The sequence below is a fragment of the Sarcophilus harrisii genome, chromosome 2, assembly GCF_902635505.1.
Source record: "Sarcophilus harrisii chromosome 2, mSarHar1.11, whole genome shotgun sequence".
Classification (NCBI taxonomy): Eukaryota; Metazoa; Chordata; class Mammalia; order Dasyuromorphia; family Dasyuridae; genus Sarcophilus; species Sarcophilus harrisii.
In genome coordinates, this window is record NC_045427.1 from 335278240 (window position 1) to 335296727 (window position 18488).

The following is an 18488-nucleotide window of genomic DNA, read 5'->3' on the forward strand; positions in this document are numbered from 1 at the left end:
GCTGTCTCTTTTGCTGCTGGCATTGCAAAAATGAATCCTGAAAAGGTGTCTACCACAACATGGATAAAAGACAGAGAACCAAAAGATTTATAATGGGTCACATCCATTTGCCAGATTTCATTGGATCTCAAACCACGAGGGTTCTTCCCTGGAGGGAGCATAGGAGGGTGGAAAGGAAGGCAAGCTGTACAGGTTTTTTACTATGCTCCTAGCTTCCTCTTTTGTTATCCCAAATTATAAACATAAAGCTCAAGCAGCCTGATGGTATTTAAAATGGGATTCCTGGGCCTCCTAAAATAAAGGAGTACTAGCTAACATGGCTATCTGCCTTTGAATTTTCATCAAAAATAGGACCTGGAAGTTCACTATGCAAGTGGACATGCAAGATATAAATCTTGCCTGCATGCTTTCTCACTTGCTCTTGAAGTTCCTTAAAGAGCTGATATATATTAGAAGCTGCAAATTTTATTTGGGCTGTGGCAATTCTTTGTACCACACCTACTGAATAGGCTGAATCAGATATTATATTTATATCGCCTGGGTAATAAGTGAGAACTAGCACGATTGCATATAATTCGTTCTGCTGGGTGGACTGAAAAGGAGTTCTGACTACTCTTTTTATTGTTACATCATGAGAGTATACAGCACAAATATTTTGTTTAGATGCATCTGTAAAGATAGTAGGTCCTTTAAGAGGAACCTTAGAAACCTTCTCCTCAAAAATCCATTGCCAATTATGCAACAGTCTGGTTATCTTTAATGGAGACCCGTGTGCAAAATTTGGAGCTGTGGCCATTAAAACTTGCCACTCTGGGATGGTCTCCCAGCATACATTAATTTGTGCTTTAGTATAAAAGGTGTATATCTTGTCAGGTCTTGTCCCAGATAATTGTACTGCTCGCTTAATGGCCTTTAATAAAATTCTAGCCACAAGCATTGGGTAAGGAGTAAAGCTTTGTTCTGGTTGTGCCAGGAGGTTCACCCACTCCATCATGCTGTCTCCTTGATGAATAACTGCTGTGGGTGCCTCTTTCGTAGCAAAAACTGATATTTCCAAGGGTTTTTGAGTTATTCTTTCAACCACATTGGATAAAGCCAGTTCAACTTCTCTCAAAGCCTCTTGAGCTTCTTTTGTAAGCTGGTGTGATGAATTTAAAGCAGTGTCTTCCCTTAAAATATCATATAGGGGTTGCACTTGATTGGTAGTTAAGCCTAGCACTGGACGCATCCATTGGATATCTCCTATTAATTTTTGGAAATCATTCAAAGTATTTAACTTCTCTGTTCTTAAAGACAGTTTTTGTACTGTAAGTGACTTTGGATATATTTCATATCCTAAATATTGAAAAGGAGTATGCCTTTGAATTTTTCTGTAGTGATATGAAATTTGTAGTTTCTTAGTGTTTCTATGGTCTTTTGTAGACATGCTTCTAACATTTGTTCCTCAGGTGCACACCCCAAAATATCATCCATATAATGCAACAATATTACCTTTGGAAATGCTTTTCTTACTGGAGTAAGAGCAGCAGCAACATACATATTTTGCAATTTACTTAGAGAATTATAAAGAATCACTTAAAAGACTAATCAAAACAATTCACAACTTTAGCAAAGCTGAAAGGTATAAAATCAACCTATATAAATTATTAACATTTCTTGATGTTATCATCAATTAGAAGAAATAAAAAGAGAAATTCCATTCAAAACAACTACATCTTTGTGGCAATTTTCTTTGATGAAGATGTGGGAAACTGAATCAAATTAAAAAAATAATTTCCCAAATGAAAATAATTAAAGAATATACATTATCTGTTTTCAGAGAAATAAATCCAACCTATTAATAGCTATATGAAAAAATCTCAAAATCATTAATAATTTTTAAAAATCAAATCAAAACAATCATTTAGCACCTTTTCACACCATCAGATTGCTAAATTGACAAAACTTGCAATTCCCTTGCCCTTCCCTTCCCCTTCCCTTCTCTTGTCCTTCCCTTCCCTTCCCTTCCCCTTCCCTTCCCTTGCCTTCCCTTCCCCTTCCCTTCCCTTGCCCTTCCCTTCCCTTGCCCTTCCCTTCCTTTGTTCTTTCCTTCCCTTGTCCTTTCTTTCTCTTCCCTTCCCTTGCCCTTCCCTTCCCTGCCCTTCCCTTCCCCTTCCCTTCCCTTGCCCTTCCCTTCCTTTGTTCTTTCCTTCCCTTGTCCTTCCTTTCTCTTCTCTTCCCTTCCCTGCCCTTCTCTTCCCCTGCCCTTCCCTGCCCTTCCCTGCCCTTCCCTTTCCTTCCCTGCCCTTCCCTGCCCTTCCCTTTGTCTTTTTGTCTTTTTTCCTTTCCCCTGCTTTTTTGGACAGGGATAATGCTGGAATTTGTTTTGAATTATACACATGTATGTTTTGCAAAGGTAAGTATTTATAATGAATTTTGTTTCTGTTACCTTCTTAATGGGTAGAGGAGTGGAAAGGAGGAAAAGATTCAGAATTGAACATAAAGTTGAATTGAATATAAAAAAGAAATAAATCTGCATACAAAACAGAAAAAAACCTCTTGTTCCTACCATTCCTGCTTCTGTTATTCTACCCCTTTCCTCCCTATATCAACTAAACTCCTTGATAAAGCTATTATACTTAGTATCTTCACTTCCTCTCTTCTGTTTTAAACTCTATATAGTCTGCTTCAAATCACATCATTTGACTGAATCTGCTTCTTCAAAACTGATCTCTTAATTGCCCAAATCTTTTTCTCAGCCCTTATGCTTCCGTAGTGCTCTGCAGCTTTTGATATTGCTAATAATCTCTTCATGTATACTTTCTCTTCTTTGGGTTTTATATAAGACCTCTCCCTCTTTTGTTTCTCCTCCCTTTCTGAAGACTTCTTAGTCTTTATGTCATATACATTAACTGGGAGAGTTTCCCAAAATTCTTTCTTAGCCTTTTTCTTTTCTTTATATTACCTCATTTATTGAACTCAATTAATAAATCAAGTCAACTGGTTGATTTGTTTTCTCTATTCAGATGATTTCCAAAATGATATATCTCCATCCCTAATCTTGCTCCTGTGAACAATTCTACATTATTAGCTTCCTATCAGACATTTTGAACTAGATATCTTCTAGACACATCAAACTCAAAATATCCAAAGCAGACTCATTCTTTTCCCCCAAATACTCTTCTCTTCCTAACTTATCTATTAGTATCAAGAGCATACCATGCTCCCTTTCATTCAGTTCTACAACATCCTCTACTCATTATTCTCATCCCATGTAATTGTTTCTACCTACACATCTGTCTTATGTATCTTCTTGCTGTGTACCATTTATGAATTATGTGCCACAATTCATGTCTTCTCTGATAAGACTGAAAAGCCAAACTAATTGATCATCACCTCAAGACTTTCCACTCCAATCCATTTTTCTAAAGTATAGTCTGACCATGTCATGCCTCAATTCTTTTTTTTTTATTATTATAATAACTTTTTATTGACAGAACCCATGCCAGGGTAATTTTTTGTACAACATTATCCCTTGCACTTACTTCTGTTCCAATTTTTCCCTCCACCCTCCACCCCTCTCCCTAGATGGCAAGCAGTCCTATATATGTTGAATATGTCATAGTATATACTAGATATAATGTATGTGTGCAGAACCAAACAGTTTTCTTGTTGCACAGGGAGAATTGGAGTCAGAAGGTAAAAATAACCCAGGAAGAAAAACAAAAATGTAAACAGTTTACATTCATTTCCCAGTGTTTTTTTCTTTGGATGTAGCTGCTTCTGTCCATCATTGATCAATTGAAACTGAATTAGGGCTCTTTGTCAAAGAAATCCACTTCTATCAGATTACATCTTCATACAGTATCGTTGTTGACGTATATAATCTCTTGGTTCTGTCATTTCCTTAGCATCAGTTCATGTAAGTCTCCAAGCCTCTCTGTATTCATCCTGCTGGTCTTTCTTACAGAACAATAATATTCCATAACATTCATATACCACAATTTACCAACCATTCTCAATTAATGGAAATCCATTCCTTTCAGTTTCTAGCCACTACAAACAGGGCTGCCACAAACATTTTGGCACATTAGGTCCCTTTCCTTCTTTAGTATCTCCTTGGGGTATAAGCCACAGTAACTGCTGGGTCAAAGGGATACACAGTTTGATAACTTTTAGGCATAATTCAGTTACTCTCAGAATGGTTGGATTCATTCACAACTCCACCAACAATGTATCTGTGTCCCAGTTTTCCCACATCGCCTCCAACAATCATCATTATTTTTTCCTGTCATCTTAGCCAATCTGACAAGTGTGTAGTGGTATCTCAGACTTGTCTTAATTTTCATTTCTCTTACTGATGGTTTTAAATAGATGCTGCTGATTATTTTAAGGAAAAGTCCATTTATTCCTATACTCTCAAGTGTTTTTTAATAGGAATGGATGTTGGATTTTATCAAATGCTTTCATCTATTGAGATGATCATATGGTTTTGTTAATTTGTTATTAACATAGCCAATTATATTGATATTTTCCCTAATGTTGAACCAGCCCTGCATTCCTGGTATAAATCCTACTTGATCATAGTGTATTATCTTGGAATGATTTTTCTGTAGTCTTTTTGCTAATATCTTATTTAAGATTTTAGCATCAATATTCATTATGGAGATTGGTCTATAATTTCTTTCTCTGTTTTCAGCCTACCTGGTTTAGGTATCAGTACCATGTCTGTCATAGAAGGAATTTGGTAGGACTCCTTCATTCCCTATTTTATCAAATAATTTATATAACACTGGGCCAATTGTTCTTTAAATGTTTGGTAAAATTCACATGTAAAATCCATCTGGTCCTAGGGTTTTTCTTAGGGAGTTTTTAATTGCCTGTTCTATTTCTTTTTCTGAAATGGGACTATTCAAGCAATTTACTTCCTCCTCTGTTAGTATGGGAAGTCTATATTTTTGGAGGTAGTCATCCATTTCACTTAGGTTATCAAATTTATTGGCATAAAGTTAAAACCATCAGTAAGCATCATATGTAATGGAGACAAACTGCAACCATTCCCAATAAGATCTGGAGTGAAACAAGGTTGCCCACTATCACCGTTACTATTTAATATTGTATTAGAAACGCTAGCTATAGGAATAAGAGCTGAGAAAGAGATTAAAGGAATAAGAATGGCAATGAGAACCAAATTATCACTTTTTGCCATGACATGATGGTATACTTAGAAACCCCAGAGATTCTGCTAAAAGTTATTAGAAATAATCCACAACTTTAGCAAAGTTGCTGGTTATAAAATAAACCACATAAGTCATCAACATTCTTATATATCACTAACAAAATCCAACAGTCAGGTTACAAGAAATTCCATTTAAAGTAACTACTGATAATATAAAATATTTAGGAATCTATCTGCCAAGGAAAATCAAAACTTTATGAGCAAAATTACAGACCACTTTTCACCAAATTAAGTCTGATCTAACCAATTGGAAAAATATTAAATGCTCTTGGATGGGGTGAGCAAATATAATAAAAGATGACAATATTACCTAAACTAATCTATTTATTTAGCGCTATACCAATCAGACTCCCAAAACTATTTTAATAACCTAGAAAAAATAACAACAAAGTTCATATGGAAAAACAAAGGTCAAAAATTTCAAGGGAATTAATGAAAAAAAAATCAAATGAAGGTGGCTTAGTGCCAGATCTAAAATTATATTATAGAGCAGCAGTTACCAAAACTATTTTATTGGCTAAGGAAAGTTAGTTGATCAGTGGAATAGATTAGGTTCAAGGGATAAAATAGTCAACAAATATAGCAACCTAGTCTTTGACAAACCCAAAGATCTAGCTTTTGGGATAAGAACTTACTGTTTGATAAAAATTGCTGGGAAAATTGGAAACTAATATGGCAGAAACTAGGCATTGATCCATCTAACGCCGTACACCAAGATAAGTCAAAATGGGTTCATGACCTAGAGCATAAAGAATGAAATTATTAATAAATTAGAGGAACACAGGATAGTTTACCTCTCAGACCTTGTGGAAGGGAAGGTCTTTTATGACCAAAAGCAGGAACTAGAGATCATTACTGATCACAAAATAGAAAATTTCGATTATACCAAACTGAAAAGGTTTTTGCAAACAAAACTAATGCAGACAAGATTAGAAGGGAAGCAATAAACTGGGAAAATATTTTTTACGTCAAAGGTTCTGATAAAGGCCTCATTTCAAAATATATAGAAATTAACTCTAATTTATAAAAAATCAAGCCATTCTCAATTGAAAATGGTCAAGGATTGAACAGACAATTCTCAGATGAAGAAATTGAAACTATTTCTAGTCATATGAAAAGATGCTCCAAATCATTATTAATCAGAGAAATGCAAATTAAGACAACTCTAAGATACCACTACACACCTTCAGATTGGCTAAGATGACGGAAAGAATAATGATGATTGTTGGAGGGATGCGGGAAAACTGGGACATTGATGCATTGTTGGTGGGTTGTGAATGAATCAACCATTTTGGAGAGTAGTTTGGAACTATGCTCAAAAGTGATCAAACTGTGCATACCCTTTGATCCAACAGTGTTACTACTGGGTTTATCCCAAAGAGATTATAAAAGAAGGAAGGGACCTGTATGACGAATGTTTGTGGCAGCCCTTTTTGTAGTGGCTAAAAACTGGAAACTGAATGGATGTCCATCAGTGGGAGAATGGCTGAATAAATTGTGGTATATGAATATTATGGAATATTACTGTTCTGTAAGAAATGACCAACAGGATAATTTCAGAAAGGCCTGGAGGACCACGAATTGATGCTGGTGAAATGAGCAGGACCAGGAGATCATTATATACTTCAACTAATACTATATGATGAATTCTGATGGACAGGCCATCCTCAACAACGAGATCAACAAATCATCCTAATGGAGCAGTAATGAACTGAACTAGCTATGCCCAGAAAAAGAACTCTGGGAGATGACCAAAAACCATTACATTGAATTCCCAATCCCTATATTTATGCACACCTGCATTTTTGATTTCCTTCACAAGCTAATTGTACAATATTTCAGAGACTGATTCTTTTTGTACAGCAAAATTACTTTGGTCATGTATATACTTATTGTGTATCTAATTTATATTTAATATATTTAACATCTACTGGTCATCCTGCATCTAGGGGAGGAGGTGGAGGTAAGGTGAAAAATTGGAACAAGAGGTTTGGCAATTGTTAATGCTGTAAAGTTACCCATGTATATATCCTGTAAATAAAAGGCTATTAAAAAATTTTCATTTCTCTGATTAATAATGATTTGGAATACTCTTTCATATGAGTAGTAATAATTTCAATTTCATCATCTGAAAATTGTCTGTTCATATCCTTTGACCATTTGTCAATTGGAGAATGGCTTGGTTTCTTATAAATTAGAGTCAGTTCTCTATATATTTTGGAAATGAGGCCTTTATCAGAACCTTTAACTGTGAAGATGTTTTCCCAGTTTATTAATTCCCTTCTAATCTTGTTTGCATTAGTTTTGTTTGTACAGAAGCTTTTTAATTTGATGTAATCAAAATTTTCTATTTTGTGATCAATAATGTCTCTAGTTCGTCTTTGATCACAAATTTCTTCCTCCTCCACAAGTCTGAGAGATAAACTATCCTATGTTCCTCCAATTTATTTATAATCTCGTTCTTTATGTCTAAATCATGGCCCCATTTTGATCTTATCTTGGTATAGGGTGTTAAGTGTGGGTCCATGCCTAATTTCTGCCGTACTAATTTCCAGTTATCCCAGCAGTTTTTTATCAAATAGTGAATTCTTATCCCAAAAGTTAGGATCTTTGAGTTTGTCAAAAACTAGATTGCTATAGTTGACTATTCTGTCTTGTGAACCTAACCTGTTCCACTGATCAACTTACCTATTTCTTAGCCAATACCAAATGGTTTTGGTGACTGCTGCTTTATAATATAGTTTTAGATCAGGTAAAGCTAGGAAACCTTCATTTGTTTTTTTTTTTTTTTCATTAATTCCCTTAAGATTCTCGACCTTTTATTATTCCATATGAATTTTGTTGTTAGCTTTTCTAGTTCATTAAAATATTTTCTTGGAAGTCTAATTGGTATAGCACTAAATAAATAGATTAGTTTAGGGAGTATTATCATCTTTATTATGTTTGCTAGGCCAATCCAAGGACTAATATTTTTCCAATTATTTAAGTCTGACTTTATTTGGTGGAAAGTATTTTGTAATTTTGCTCATATAATCCCCTGACTTTCCTTTGTGAACAGATTCCCCAAATATTTTTATCCTGTCGCATTATTTTGAATAATTTCTCTTTGTATCTCTTGCTGTTGGATTTTGTTTGGTGATGTATAAAAATGCTGAGGATTTATGGGAATTTATTTTGTATCCTGCAATTTTGCTAAAGTTATGAATTATTTCTAATAGCTTTTTAGTAGAATCTCAGGGGTTCTCTAAGTATACCATCATATCATCTACAAAGGGTGATAGTTTGGATTCCTCCTTGCCTACTCTAATTCTTTTAATTTCTTTCTTGACTCTTATTATGAGGCTAGTGTTTCCAATACAATAGGGAATAATAATGGTGATAATGGGCAACCTTGCTTCACTCCAGATCTTACTGAGAAAGGTTCCAGTTTTTCCCCATTGCATATGATGCATACTGATGGTTTTAAATATATGCTCCTGACTATTTTAAGAAAAAGTCCATTTATTCCTATACTCTCCAGTGTTTTTATTAGGAATGGATGTTGGATTTTATCAAATGCTTTATCTGCATCTATTGAGATGATCATGTAGTTTTTGTTGGTTTGGTTATTGATATAGTCAGCTATGCTAATAGTTTTCCTAATACTGAACCAGCCCTGAATTCCTGGTATAAATCCTACTTGGTCATAGTGTATTATCCTGGGGATGATTTTCAGTAATCTTTTTGCTAATATTTTATTTAATATTTTAGCTTCAATATTCATTAGGAAGATTGGTCTATAATTTTCTGTCTGTTTTCAGCCTACCTCATTTAGGTATCAGTACCATATCTGTGCCATAAAAGCAGTTTGATAGGACTCCTTCAATCCCTCTTTTTTCAAATAGTTTATATAGCATTGGAGTTAATTGTTCTTTAAATGTTTGGTAGAATTCACATGTAAATCCATCTGGTCCTGGGGATTTTTTCTTAGGGAGTTGGTTAATAGCTTGTTCTATTTCTTTGTCTAAAATGGGATTGTTTAGACTATTTACTGGGAGTGTTTAGACTATTTACTAGGACTGTTTAGAGGAAGAACTCTGTTAATCTAGGCAAGCTATATTTTTGAACGTATTTTTCCATTTCATTTAAGTAAGCGAATTTATTGGCATAAAGTTGGGCAAAGTAACTCCTAATTATGGATTTAATTTCCTCTTCATTAGTGGCAAGTTCTCCCTTTTCATTTTTAAGACTAACAATTTGATTTTCCTCTTTCCTTTTTTAAATCAGATTTACCAAGGGTTTGTCTATTTATCTGTTGGTTTTTTCATAGAACCAACTCTTAGTTTTATTAATTAATTCAATAGTTTTTTTACTTTCAATTTCATTGATCTCTCCTTTTATTTTTAGAATTTCAAGTTTATTGTTTGACTGGGAGTTTTTAATTTGTTCCTCTCCTAGCATTTTTAGTTGCAAGCCCAATTCTGTGACATTCTCTTTCTCTATTTTATGCAAGTAGACCTCTAGAGATATGAAATTTCCCCTTATTACTGCTTTGGGAGCATCCCACACATTTTGGTATGATGTCTCATTATTGTCGTTTTCTTGGGTGACGTTATTAATTGTCTATGATTTACTGTTTTACCCAATCATTCTTTAGTATGAGATTACTTAGTTTCCAATTATTTTTTGGTCTACTTTCCACTGGCTTTTTGTTGAATGTAATTTTCATTGCATCATGGTCTGAAAAGGATGCATTTACTATTTCTGCCTTACTGCATTTGAGTTTGAGGTTTTTATGTTCTTATATATGGTCAATTTTTGTATAGGTTCCATGAACTGCTGAAAAGAAAGTATACTCCTTTCTGTTTCCATTTCATTTTCTCCAGAGATCTATCATATCTAAGTTTTCTAGTATTCTATTTACCTCTTTGACTTCTTGTTGTAGTTTGATTTATCTAATTCTGAGAGTGCCAGGTTGAGATCTCCACTATTATGGTTTGCTGTCTATTTCTTCTGCAGCTCTCTTAATTTCTCTTTAAAATTTAAATGCCACCACTTGGTGCATATATTTAATAATTGATATTGCTTCATTATCTATGCTACCCTTTAGCAAGATATAGTGCCCTTCCTTATCTCTTTTAATTGATCAATTTTTGCTTTGCTTGATCTGAGATCAGGATGGCTACCCTTTTTGACTTCACCTGAAGCATAGTATATTCTGCTCCAACCTTTTACCTTAACTCTGGGTGTATCTCCCTGCTTCAAGTGTGTTTCCTGTAAACAACATATTGTAGGATTATGGCTTTTAATCCATTCTGCTAACTGCTTCCTCTTTATGGGGGAGTTTACCCTGTTCACATTTATGGTTAAAATTACCAATTTTGTATTATTTGCCATCTTAACCCCTGTTTATGCTTTTCTCCCTTCTTTCCCCCTTCCCCCCTTCCCAGTATTAAACTTGTGAGTACCACTTGCTTATAACATCCTTCCCTTTTTAGTATCCCTCCCCCCCCCGCCTTAGAGTTCTTCCCCTATCTTACTCCTTTCCCTCACAGTTTTCTGCTTAGCTTATTCCTTCACTTTTCACTTTTCCCTAATCACTTTTCAATGAGGTGGGAGATGTTTCACCATATATTGAATATGTCTAAAATTTTTCTCTTAAATTCAATTCTGATGGCAGTAAGATACCCACTATATTCATCCCCCTCCATTCTTTCTCCCAGATATAATAGGTTTCCTTTGCCTCTTCAAGAGATGTAGTACCCCCACTTTACCCTTTTTCTGGTACAATGTCCTTTCCACCTCTAGTTTCTAGAACAAGGTATACATGTATTCTTCATACATCTTTACAGCGAAATAGAGTTCCCAAGATTTCTTTTTACCTTTTAGGTTTCTCTTGAGTTCTATATTTGTAGATCGAACTTTTTATTAAGTTCTGGTTTTTTCATCAAAAATAGGTGAAATTTGCTTATTTTGTTGAATGACCATCTTCTTCCCTGGAAAAAGATGCTCATTCTGGCTGGGTAACTTATTTTTGGTTGCAATGTCATATTCCTTAGCCTTTTGCAATGTCATATTCCAGGCCCTTCAATCTTTTAATGTGGATGATGCAAGATCCTGGGTGATCCTTATTGTGGCTCCTCTATATATTTGGTTGGGTTTTCTAGCCACTTGGATATTTTTCCTTCGTTTGGAGGGTTCTGGCATTTGGCCACTATATTTCTTAGTGTTTTGATTTTAGGATCCCTTTTAGTAGGTGATCAATGAATTCTTTCAATGTCTATTTTACCCTCTGTTTCTCTGACTTCTGGACAGTTCTCTTTGATAATTTCCTGGAAAATAATGTCCAGGCTCTTTTTTTTCTTTATATTTTTCTGGGAGTCCAATAATTCTCAGATTGTCTCTCCTAGACGGTCTGTTGTTTTCCCAAGAAGGTATTTCACATTTTTCTCCATTGTTTGATTTTTTTGGTTTTGCTTGACTGATTCTTCTTGTCTCCTTGAGTCATTCAATTCCATTTGTTCTATTCTGATTTTCCATGAAGTGTTTTCTTCACTCACTTTTTTTATATCCTTTTCTAATTGCCAAAGTGTTGTTTTGTTCTATGGAATTTTTTTCCATTTCACCAATTTTATTTTTTAGAGAGCTATTTTCTGTTTCCAGTTCACAAACCTATTTTTCAAGGATTTGATTTATCCATTCTGTCTTTAAGTGAGTGTGATGACTTCTCCAGACTCTCTTGCCAAGCCTCCCTCTCCTTTTCCCATCTCTCTTCTAGCTCTCTTGTGAGAGCCTTTTTAATTTCTTCTATGAGATTCATCTGTGCTGAGGAACAGATGATCTCCTCCTGTGAGGATTCATCTGGAGACAGTCTGAGTCTGATCTCTGACCCTGTCAATCAATAAGGTCCTTTTCAATTTTTTGCTCATTTTGTCAGAGAAGAATCAGAGACAAACTGGCAAAGAAAAAAACCCCAATGGAATCTGCTTTTTGGGGGGAGGGGCTGGGTGGTGTTACTGAGCTTCCTCTACAGATTGCAGGATGCAGCTGTGAGGCACTAGCAGGACTGTGCTGCACTTGCACTCTGAGACTCTGAGAGCATGCTCAGATGCTGTGGAGGAGGGGTGGCCAGGTCCCAAGAAACTCCAGCTGTTTGGGGTTGTATTCTTCACCCCCAGTGTTTTTAGCTTCTCTGCTGGGCTACTGATTTGCTGCCAGGGCAAAGTATCTGATTTGTAGCAAAGCTCTCCCCACAGATTCAGCTGAGATCACATCCCACCCACCTCTGGTCTGCTCGGCTTTGAGCTGCCTGCCGAGCTCTTGCTGCTGCTGCCTGCCTACCCTCAGCCTATGCCAGATTTAAAATCATCCCCACCCTCGAACAAAAACAGACTTTTCCTGGTGAATTTCAAGAATGTCTTCTCTTGGTAACTATTTGTGGGTTTTTTTTCAGTCAAGCATTAATTCAGAGGCTTGTCATGAAATGGATTCTGAGAGAAAATGAGGAGCTTACACAGCTGTGCACCTCCTCTCCGCCATCTTGGCGGGAAGTCCCGATTCTTTTTGTACAGTAAAATAATTGTATGGACATGTGTGTGTGTGTATGTGTGTGTGTGTGTGTGTGTGTATAGTACTTAACTTTTATATGTACTTTAACATATTTAACATGTATTGGTCAACCTGCCATTTGCAGAAGGGGGTGGGGGAAGGAGGGGAAAAATTGTAACAAAAGGTTTTGAAATTGTCAATGCTAAAAAATTACCCATGCATATATTTTGTAAATAAAAAGCTATAAAAAATAATAATGAAGAAAACTGGCTCCACACTGATCATTTAATTATTCTTTCCATGTTCCTTATGGAACAAACACTTTTGAGATACTTCCTTTTCTGATTTTAAGAAATTACATCTATTCTTTCTTCTTCCTCCCAACTAAGAAACATCCTAATCCTTCATCCAACAAGAGATTACATTACCTATTGTTTCATTTTAATTAACTGATTTTGTTTGGTTATTTTTTTTAATATACAAAAGTCTTTATATCCATGTATTTTGTGTCCAGCCCTAAGCTGAGGAAGAGTCCTGGTCCCAAGATAATTGTCTTAAAATTGTTTAGTAAATCAGTATGCTTCAAATATTGAATGTTTATTTCTTTAGTTACTTCCCTTTTCACATGTCAGTTTTTGGAGAAGTCAGCTAGATCAAGTAAGAACTCTGAAAGGCTTCTAGAAAAAGTGTCTAGAGTTGTCTGGTTAATCTTTCACTGAGGGACTTTTTCAATGGAAGACTATCTTGGAAAGTCCAACTCCTGCTCTTGATCTCATTTTCTTCTGAACTAAAGTAGGGTTTAGATTGTAGATTTGATTAGTTTATATAGGAACAGCTTAATTTTAGATTTAGATTCAGTTTGCCCCAGGAAGTGGAGTAATTTAGATTTGGATAGAGTTTGCCTCAGAGACAGGGAAAGTTTAGGTCTGGATAATCCCCAAAATTGGAGAAATTTAAGTTTAGATTAAATTTGGGCTTATCCCAGGATTTCTAGAAGTTTAAGTTATGATTAAAGTTTCTTGGGAAATTAGATACAGTTTTCAAATAAAGTATTGGAAAAACTGCTAGAAAATGCAGGAAAACCTAAGTTATACTCTGGTCTTAGAAATTTAGCAACTGTGTGATCATATGCAAGTTATCTCATCTCTATTTATTTGAGTTTCCTAATCCGTAAAGAGAAAAAAATAGCAGTAATAAGATATATAAAAATAGTAATAAGATCCATCTCTCAGGGTTGTTGTGAGGATCAAATTATTGTGAAGTGCTTAACACATTGACTTAACATATGGTAAGCACTATATAAATGTTGACATTATTATTATATTTCTTTAATTAAATGTAATCGTTCATATTTGATAACTCCAGAGTGGATTATTACTATAAAATGCAAAAGATGATAACATCAGAACTTTAAAACATGAAACTTTAGAATTTCTTCCTGAAGAGGTGAGAATTAAATGTTTAAAGGAGGAAGAAGATTCTTACTCTTCAAAAATTACATTAATAGAATCACAGAAACTGTGAAATAAGAGAGGAAGAAGAAAAATGTAGTTATATTTTGATGAATCCTTACTCAAAAGCACTAAAAGGCATTTGTTAGCCTGATAGCACTAATAAAAGATAATATTCTTAAAACAGTATAGTCAGATAGATTCTCCCCAGATCTTTCAAAATGAATGACAACTAAACCCTTCTGGATATTTACAAGAGCACAAATGATACTACAAAAAGGAACCTAACTAGTATTGCCAACAATTATGAATTTTAGGGCATAAAAAGTGAAGACTAGTGAGACACAAATTGTATGTTTCTCACAATTGTTCATGAAAGATAAAAAATGGATAAAACAAAGATTAACATCTAAGTAAACAGCTGGCCTAGAAGGGATGTATGAGAATGGGATATGGCTTGCTAGATGATGACTTACAATATAGAGATTACATTATTGGTCAGAGATTGAGTTCACATAAGAAAAATAGAAAAGCATATTAGTTAACAGTTGTTTTGCCAAAGGAATCAAAAAGACTTAAAACTTAAAAGGATGTGAAAAAGATTTTCAGAAACCTAAAGGAGAAAACATTTTGGAGAATATTTCATTTAAAGTAAAATGGCGGAGGGAAGTAAATGATTTTTTTCTCTCTGTGTCTGTCTCTGTATCTCTCTTTCATATCTAAAAAAAACAGTGATTTTTAAGATTGAGTATGACTTCAAAAACATATAGACCCAAATTAATATCACTTAAAAATAGAATCATAGAATTAATAGATTAGAGTAATATTATAGATACAGTTTACAGGTATTAGCATTTTTATTACATATTTTATACTATTATTTTATAGAATAATTCATTGTTAAAAATGGCAGTAAGTTTTCACTTGAATCGTCTGAAGATCTGTGCTTCTTCCTGTTCTGTTAAACATCTTCATCAATACTTAGATAAAGATAGATTACATATTCATCAAATTTGCATATGATACAAAAGATAGCAGACGCATTGGATTTCTGAGTCAGAAAAGGTCTTGACAGTGAGTTGAATCAAATAGTGAATCACTAGAGATTAATGTGAAGTCCTTTATTTGGACACAAAAAATAATCTTCACAAGTATATGAAAGATGAGAGAAGCATGGTTAAATAAAGTCGTTTGCTGGGGGAAGTTTGGGACTTTTAGTATAGCAAATCCAATATGAGACAACAGTTTGAAGCTGCAGTCAAAAAAGTCAATGTGATCATTAAAAACCCCAAGTATATTATTGTGTTCAGTTCTGGGGCCAGTATTTACAAAGACATTATCAAGATGGAGTGACCAGAATAAGGCAACAAAGATGGCAAATCTTGAATGACGACTGGCAAATCTTGAATCATGACATATTAGTATTAGTTAAACAAACTCCACATGTTTAGCCTGGAAAAGAGAAGACACATAGTAGACATGATAGCTATTTTCAACTATTTAAATGTCTATCAAATGAAAGATGGCTTAGATTTCTGCTGCTTAGCCCCAGAGGTTATAACTAGGAGAAATGGATACAAGTTTCATTGAATGAAATGTAGGCAAAATAACAGAATGAGTGTTCTAACAATTAAACCTGCCCAAAAGTAGAATGGGCTACTTTACCAGATAATTGATTCTTTATCATTGGAGTTTTTCCACCAGAAACTGGATAATGAGTTATCAATATTTTTATATATAGATTGAACTATATAATCATTGAAGTCTTTTTCAATCTCCAAATTATATGATTTTAATTCACACTTTGCTAAAAAAAAAAGTCCAATTGCAAAAATGTTTAAATATATACATCATTTCCCTCTAACTTAAATATCTTTGAGGTTTATGATTAGTAGAAGTATCATTGGATTAGAGCATATAAACAGTTTAGTCCCTTTAGAGCAGTGGTTCTCAAAGTATTGTCTAGAGAAAACTGGGGATCTCTGAAACCCTTTTAGAGGGTCTAAAATTCAAAAATAGTTTTTATTTCCAATATGATAAATGTCTATAAATCTAACCTGGATAAATAAAAACGCTTTGGAGAGATCCTCAATAATTTTAATAGGATAAAGATATTGAAAAAAAAAGTTTGAGAACACTGCTTTAGAGTTATAATTTCAAATTACTTCCCAAAATTTTGTTGAATCAAACTCTACCAATATCCCATTAATGCACCTGTTCTCTAAAAATATTTCTAACAATTTCTTTTGTTACTTTTTCATCATCTATGATAGTCTTATAAGTGTGAAATAGAACCTCAGAGTCCTTTTAAGTAGCATTTTTGTTTTCAGTATTAATTATTTGGAGTATTTTTATATAATTGTTGTCAACTTGGGTTTATTCTTTTGAGACTTATCTATTCAATTCTTTTTTTGGAGAACTACTGCTGTTCTATATTCTTTTAAAAGATTTTTAAACAATTATTTACCTTCTAATATTAACTATGTTGAATTTGTTAAAAAGTTTTATGACTATATGTAATGAAATGCCATTTTACATATTATAATCAAATAATCTCTTATTTATTTGAGGATTCTCTCCTCCTCTTCCAAAAAATATTTTCTTCATGTGGTCTTTTAACCTTTCCAGTGAAGTCAAATAAAGTATCTTCTAAATTGTTATGACCTTTTATATATGATTTACATATCCATTATTGCCTTTTGTGGTTTATGTTGTGAACTGTTTATCTAAACCTATGTTTGCCAAATTACTATCCATTTTTTTCTAGAAGTATTTTGTCAAATAGGACAAAATGCTTCCTTCTGTGTCATTTACCTAAACTGTTTCATTAAACAACATTTAAAAAAATTACTGAGTAGTTTTGATGATTATTACATTATAGTCTAAGGCCTTCTTCTTCTTCTTCTTCTTCTTCTTCTTCTTCTTCTTCTTCTTCTTCTTCATACATGACCTTTTCTTCCTCAATTGTTTTGTAATTATTTTTTATTTCTTCTGGTTCTAAAAAGTAACTGATTGGAAAGTTCATTGTTATGACATAGAATGTGTAATTTAACTTAGGTCTTATTTGCTTTGTCTCCAGTCTTATTGGAATGATCTCTAGTTGTTTCTCCATTACTAATGTTTGTGGGTTTGTGGGGTTTTGAGGGGGAAGCAGTCATCTGGATTAAATGACTTACCAGACAGTCAAACAGCTAGTATTTTTTTTAATGATTCAGAAGGTCTAGTTTTGTTTTTAGTAGGAAATTTATGATTTGTTCTTTTTCTAGGTTCCCCCCATTCCCTCTTTATGCTTAATTCACTAATATATTTTGCTGAGTGAGTTGCTCCAGCCACACAACTAGTAAGAGTCTGAGTCCAGATTTGACATCAGGTCTTCCTGATTCTTGGCACAGTACTCTTATCCATTGTGCCACCTAGCTCCTTTAAACTGCTCTCTTTTTTTTTAACCCTTTGGATCTAATGAATTTTTCTCTCCTTCAGGCAAGGCTTATGCTCCCGAATTCTATTATGACACCTATAATCCTGTGTGGCAAAACAGACATCGAGTATATTCCTATAGTCTACAGTGGACTCAAATGAATCCTGATGCCGTGGACCGCATTGTTGCTTATCGCTTGGGTATAAGGCAGGTAAGAAAATTAGTTAATATTTATATATAATGCCTATTTTCTTTATTTCCCTTAAAGATTTTGTTATAATTACTTTTCTATTCATTTTCGTACATATCAGAAATGTGTAATGAAATGCTTAGAAGTCTATAGAACTAAGTATGTATTTTACAATGGATAGATTAAAATTTTATCCCTTTGGGTTTTATGAAAAACTTAACCTCTACATAAAATAAAAGAATGACATGATATTTGTTGGAAATGAAACTTTCAAATGTGTCACACCTACACAAAATATTTTTATTTCTTTTAAAATTAGAAATCTTACAAATTGTAGTTCCAAAGACTTCAAATTATAAAGAATGGTTTTAGAATCCAGTTACTGATTCCTATACATAAATATGTTTTAAAAATATTTCTGCATATAAATAAGTTTTATATATGTTATGTATATATATAAAATTATAAAGATCTTCTATTAGTATACTTATCTACTTGTATTTTTTCCACTAACAAAATCATCCATTTTCCAAAATTTAAGTTTCTTTTTACTTAAGAAATCTCATCTTAAGTTTAACTCTATGTTTCCTGCTTGATGATCAAAAGTCATAAAATCTTCAAGTTGTAGATGGTCTTAAAAGTCAGTGAAAAAAATCTCTCTCACAGTAATCCACTTTCTCTCTG

The 18488-nt window shown here is 33.8% G+C and overlaps 1 protein-coding gene across 1 annotated transcript in view; it reads left to right on the plus strand.

Moving 5' to 3' along the window:
- The window catches only part of MDGA2 (MAM domain containing glycosylphosphatidylinositol anchor 2), a 639286-nt gene that overhangs the window by 421932 nt on the left and 198866 nt on the right, over positions 1 to 18488 (plus strand). The window contains 1 exon segment of the mRNA XM_031952914.1: positions 17677 to 17825. Within this exon segment, the coding sequence (XP_031808774.1) occupies positions 17677 to 17825 (149 nt within the window).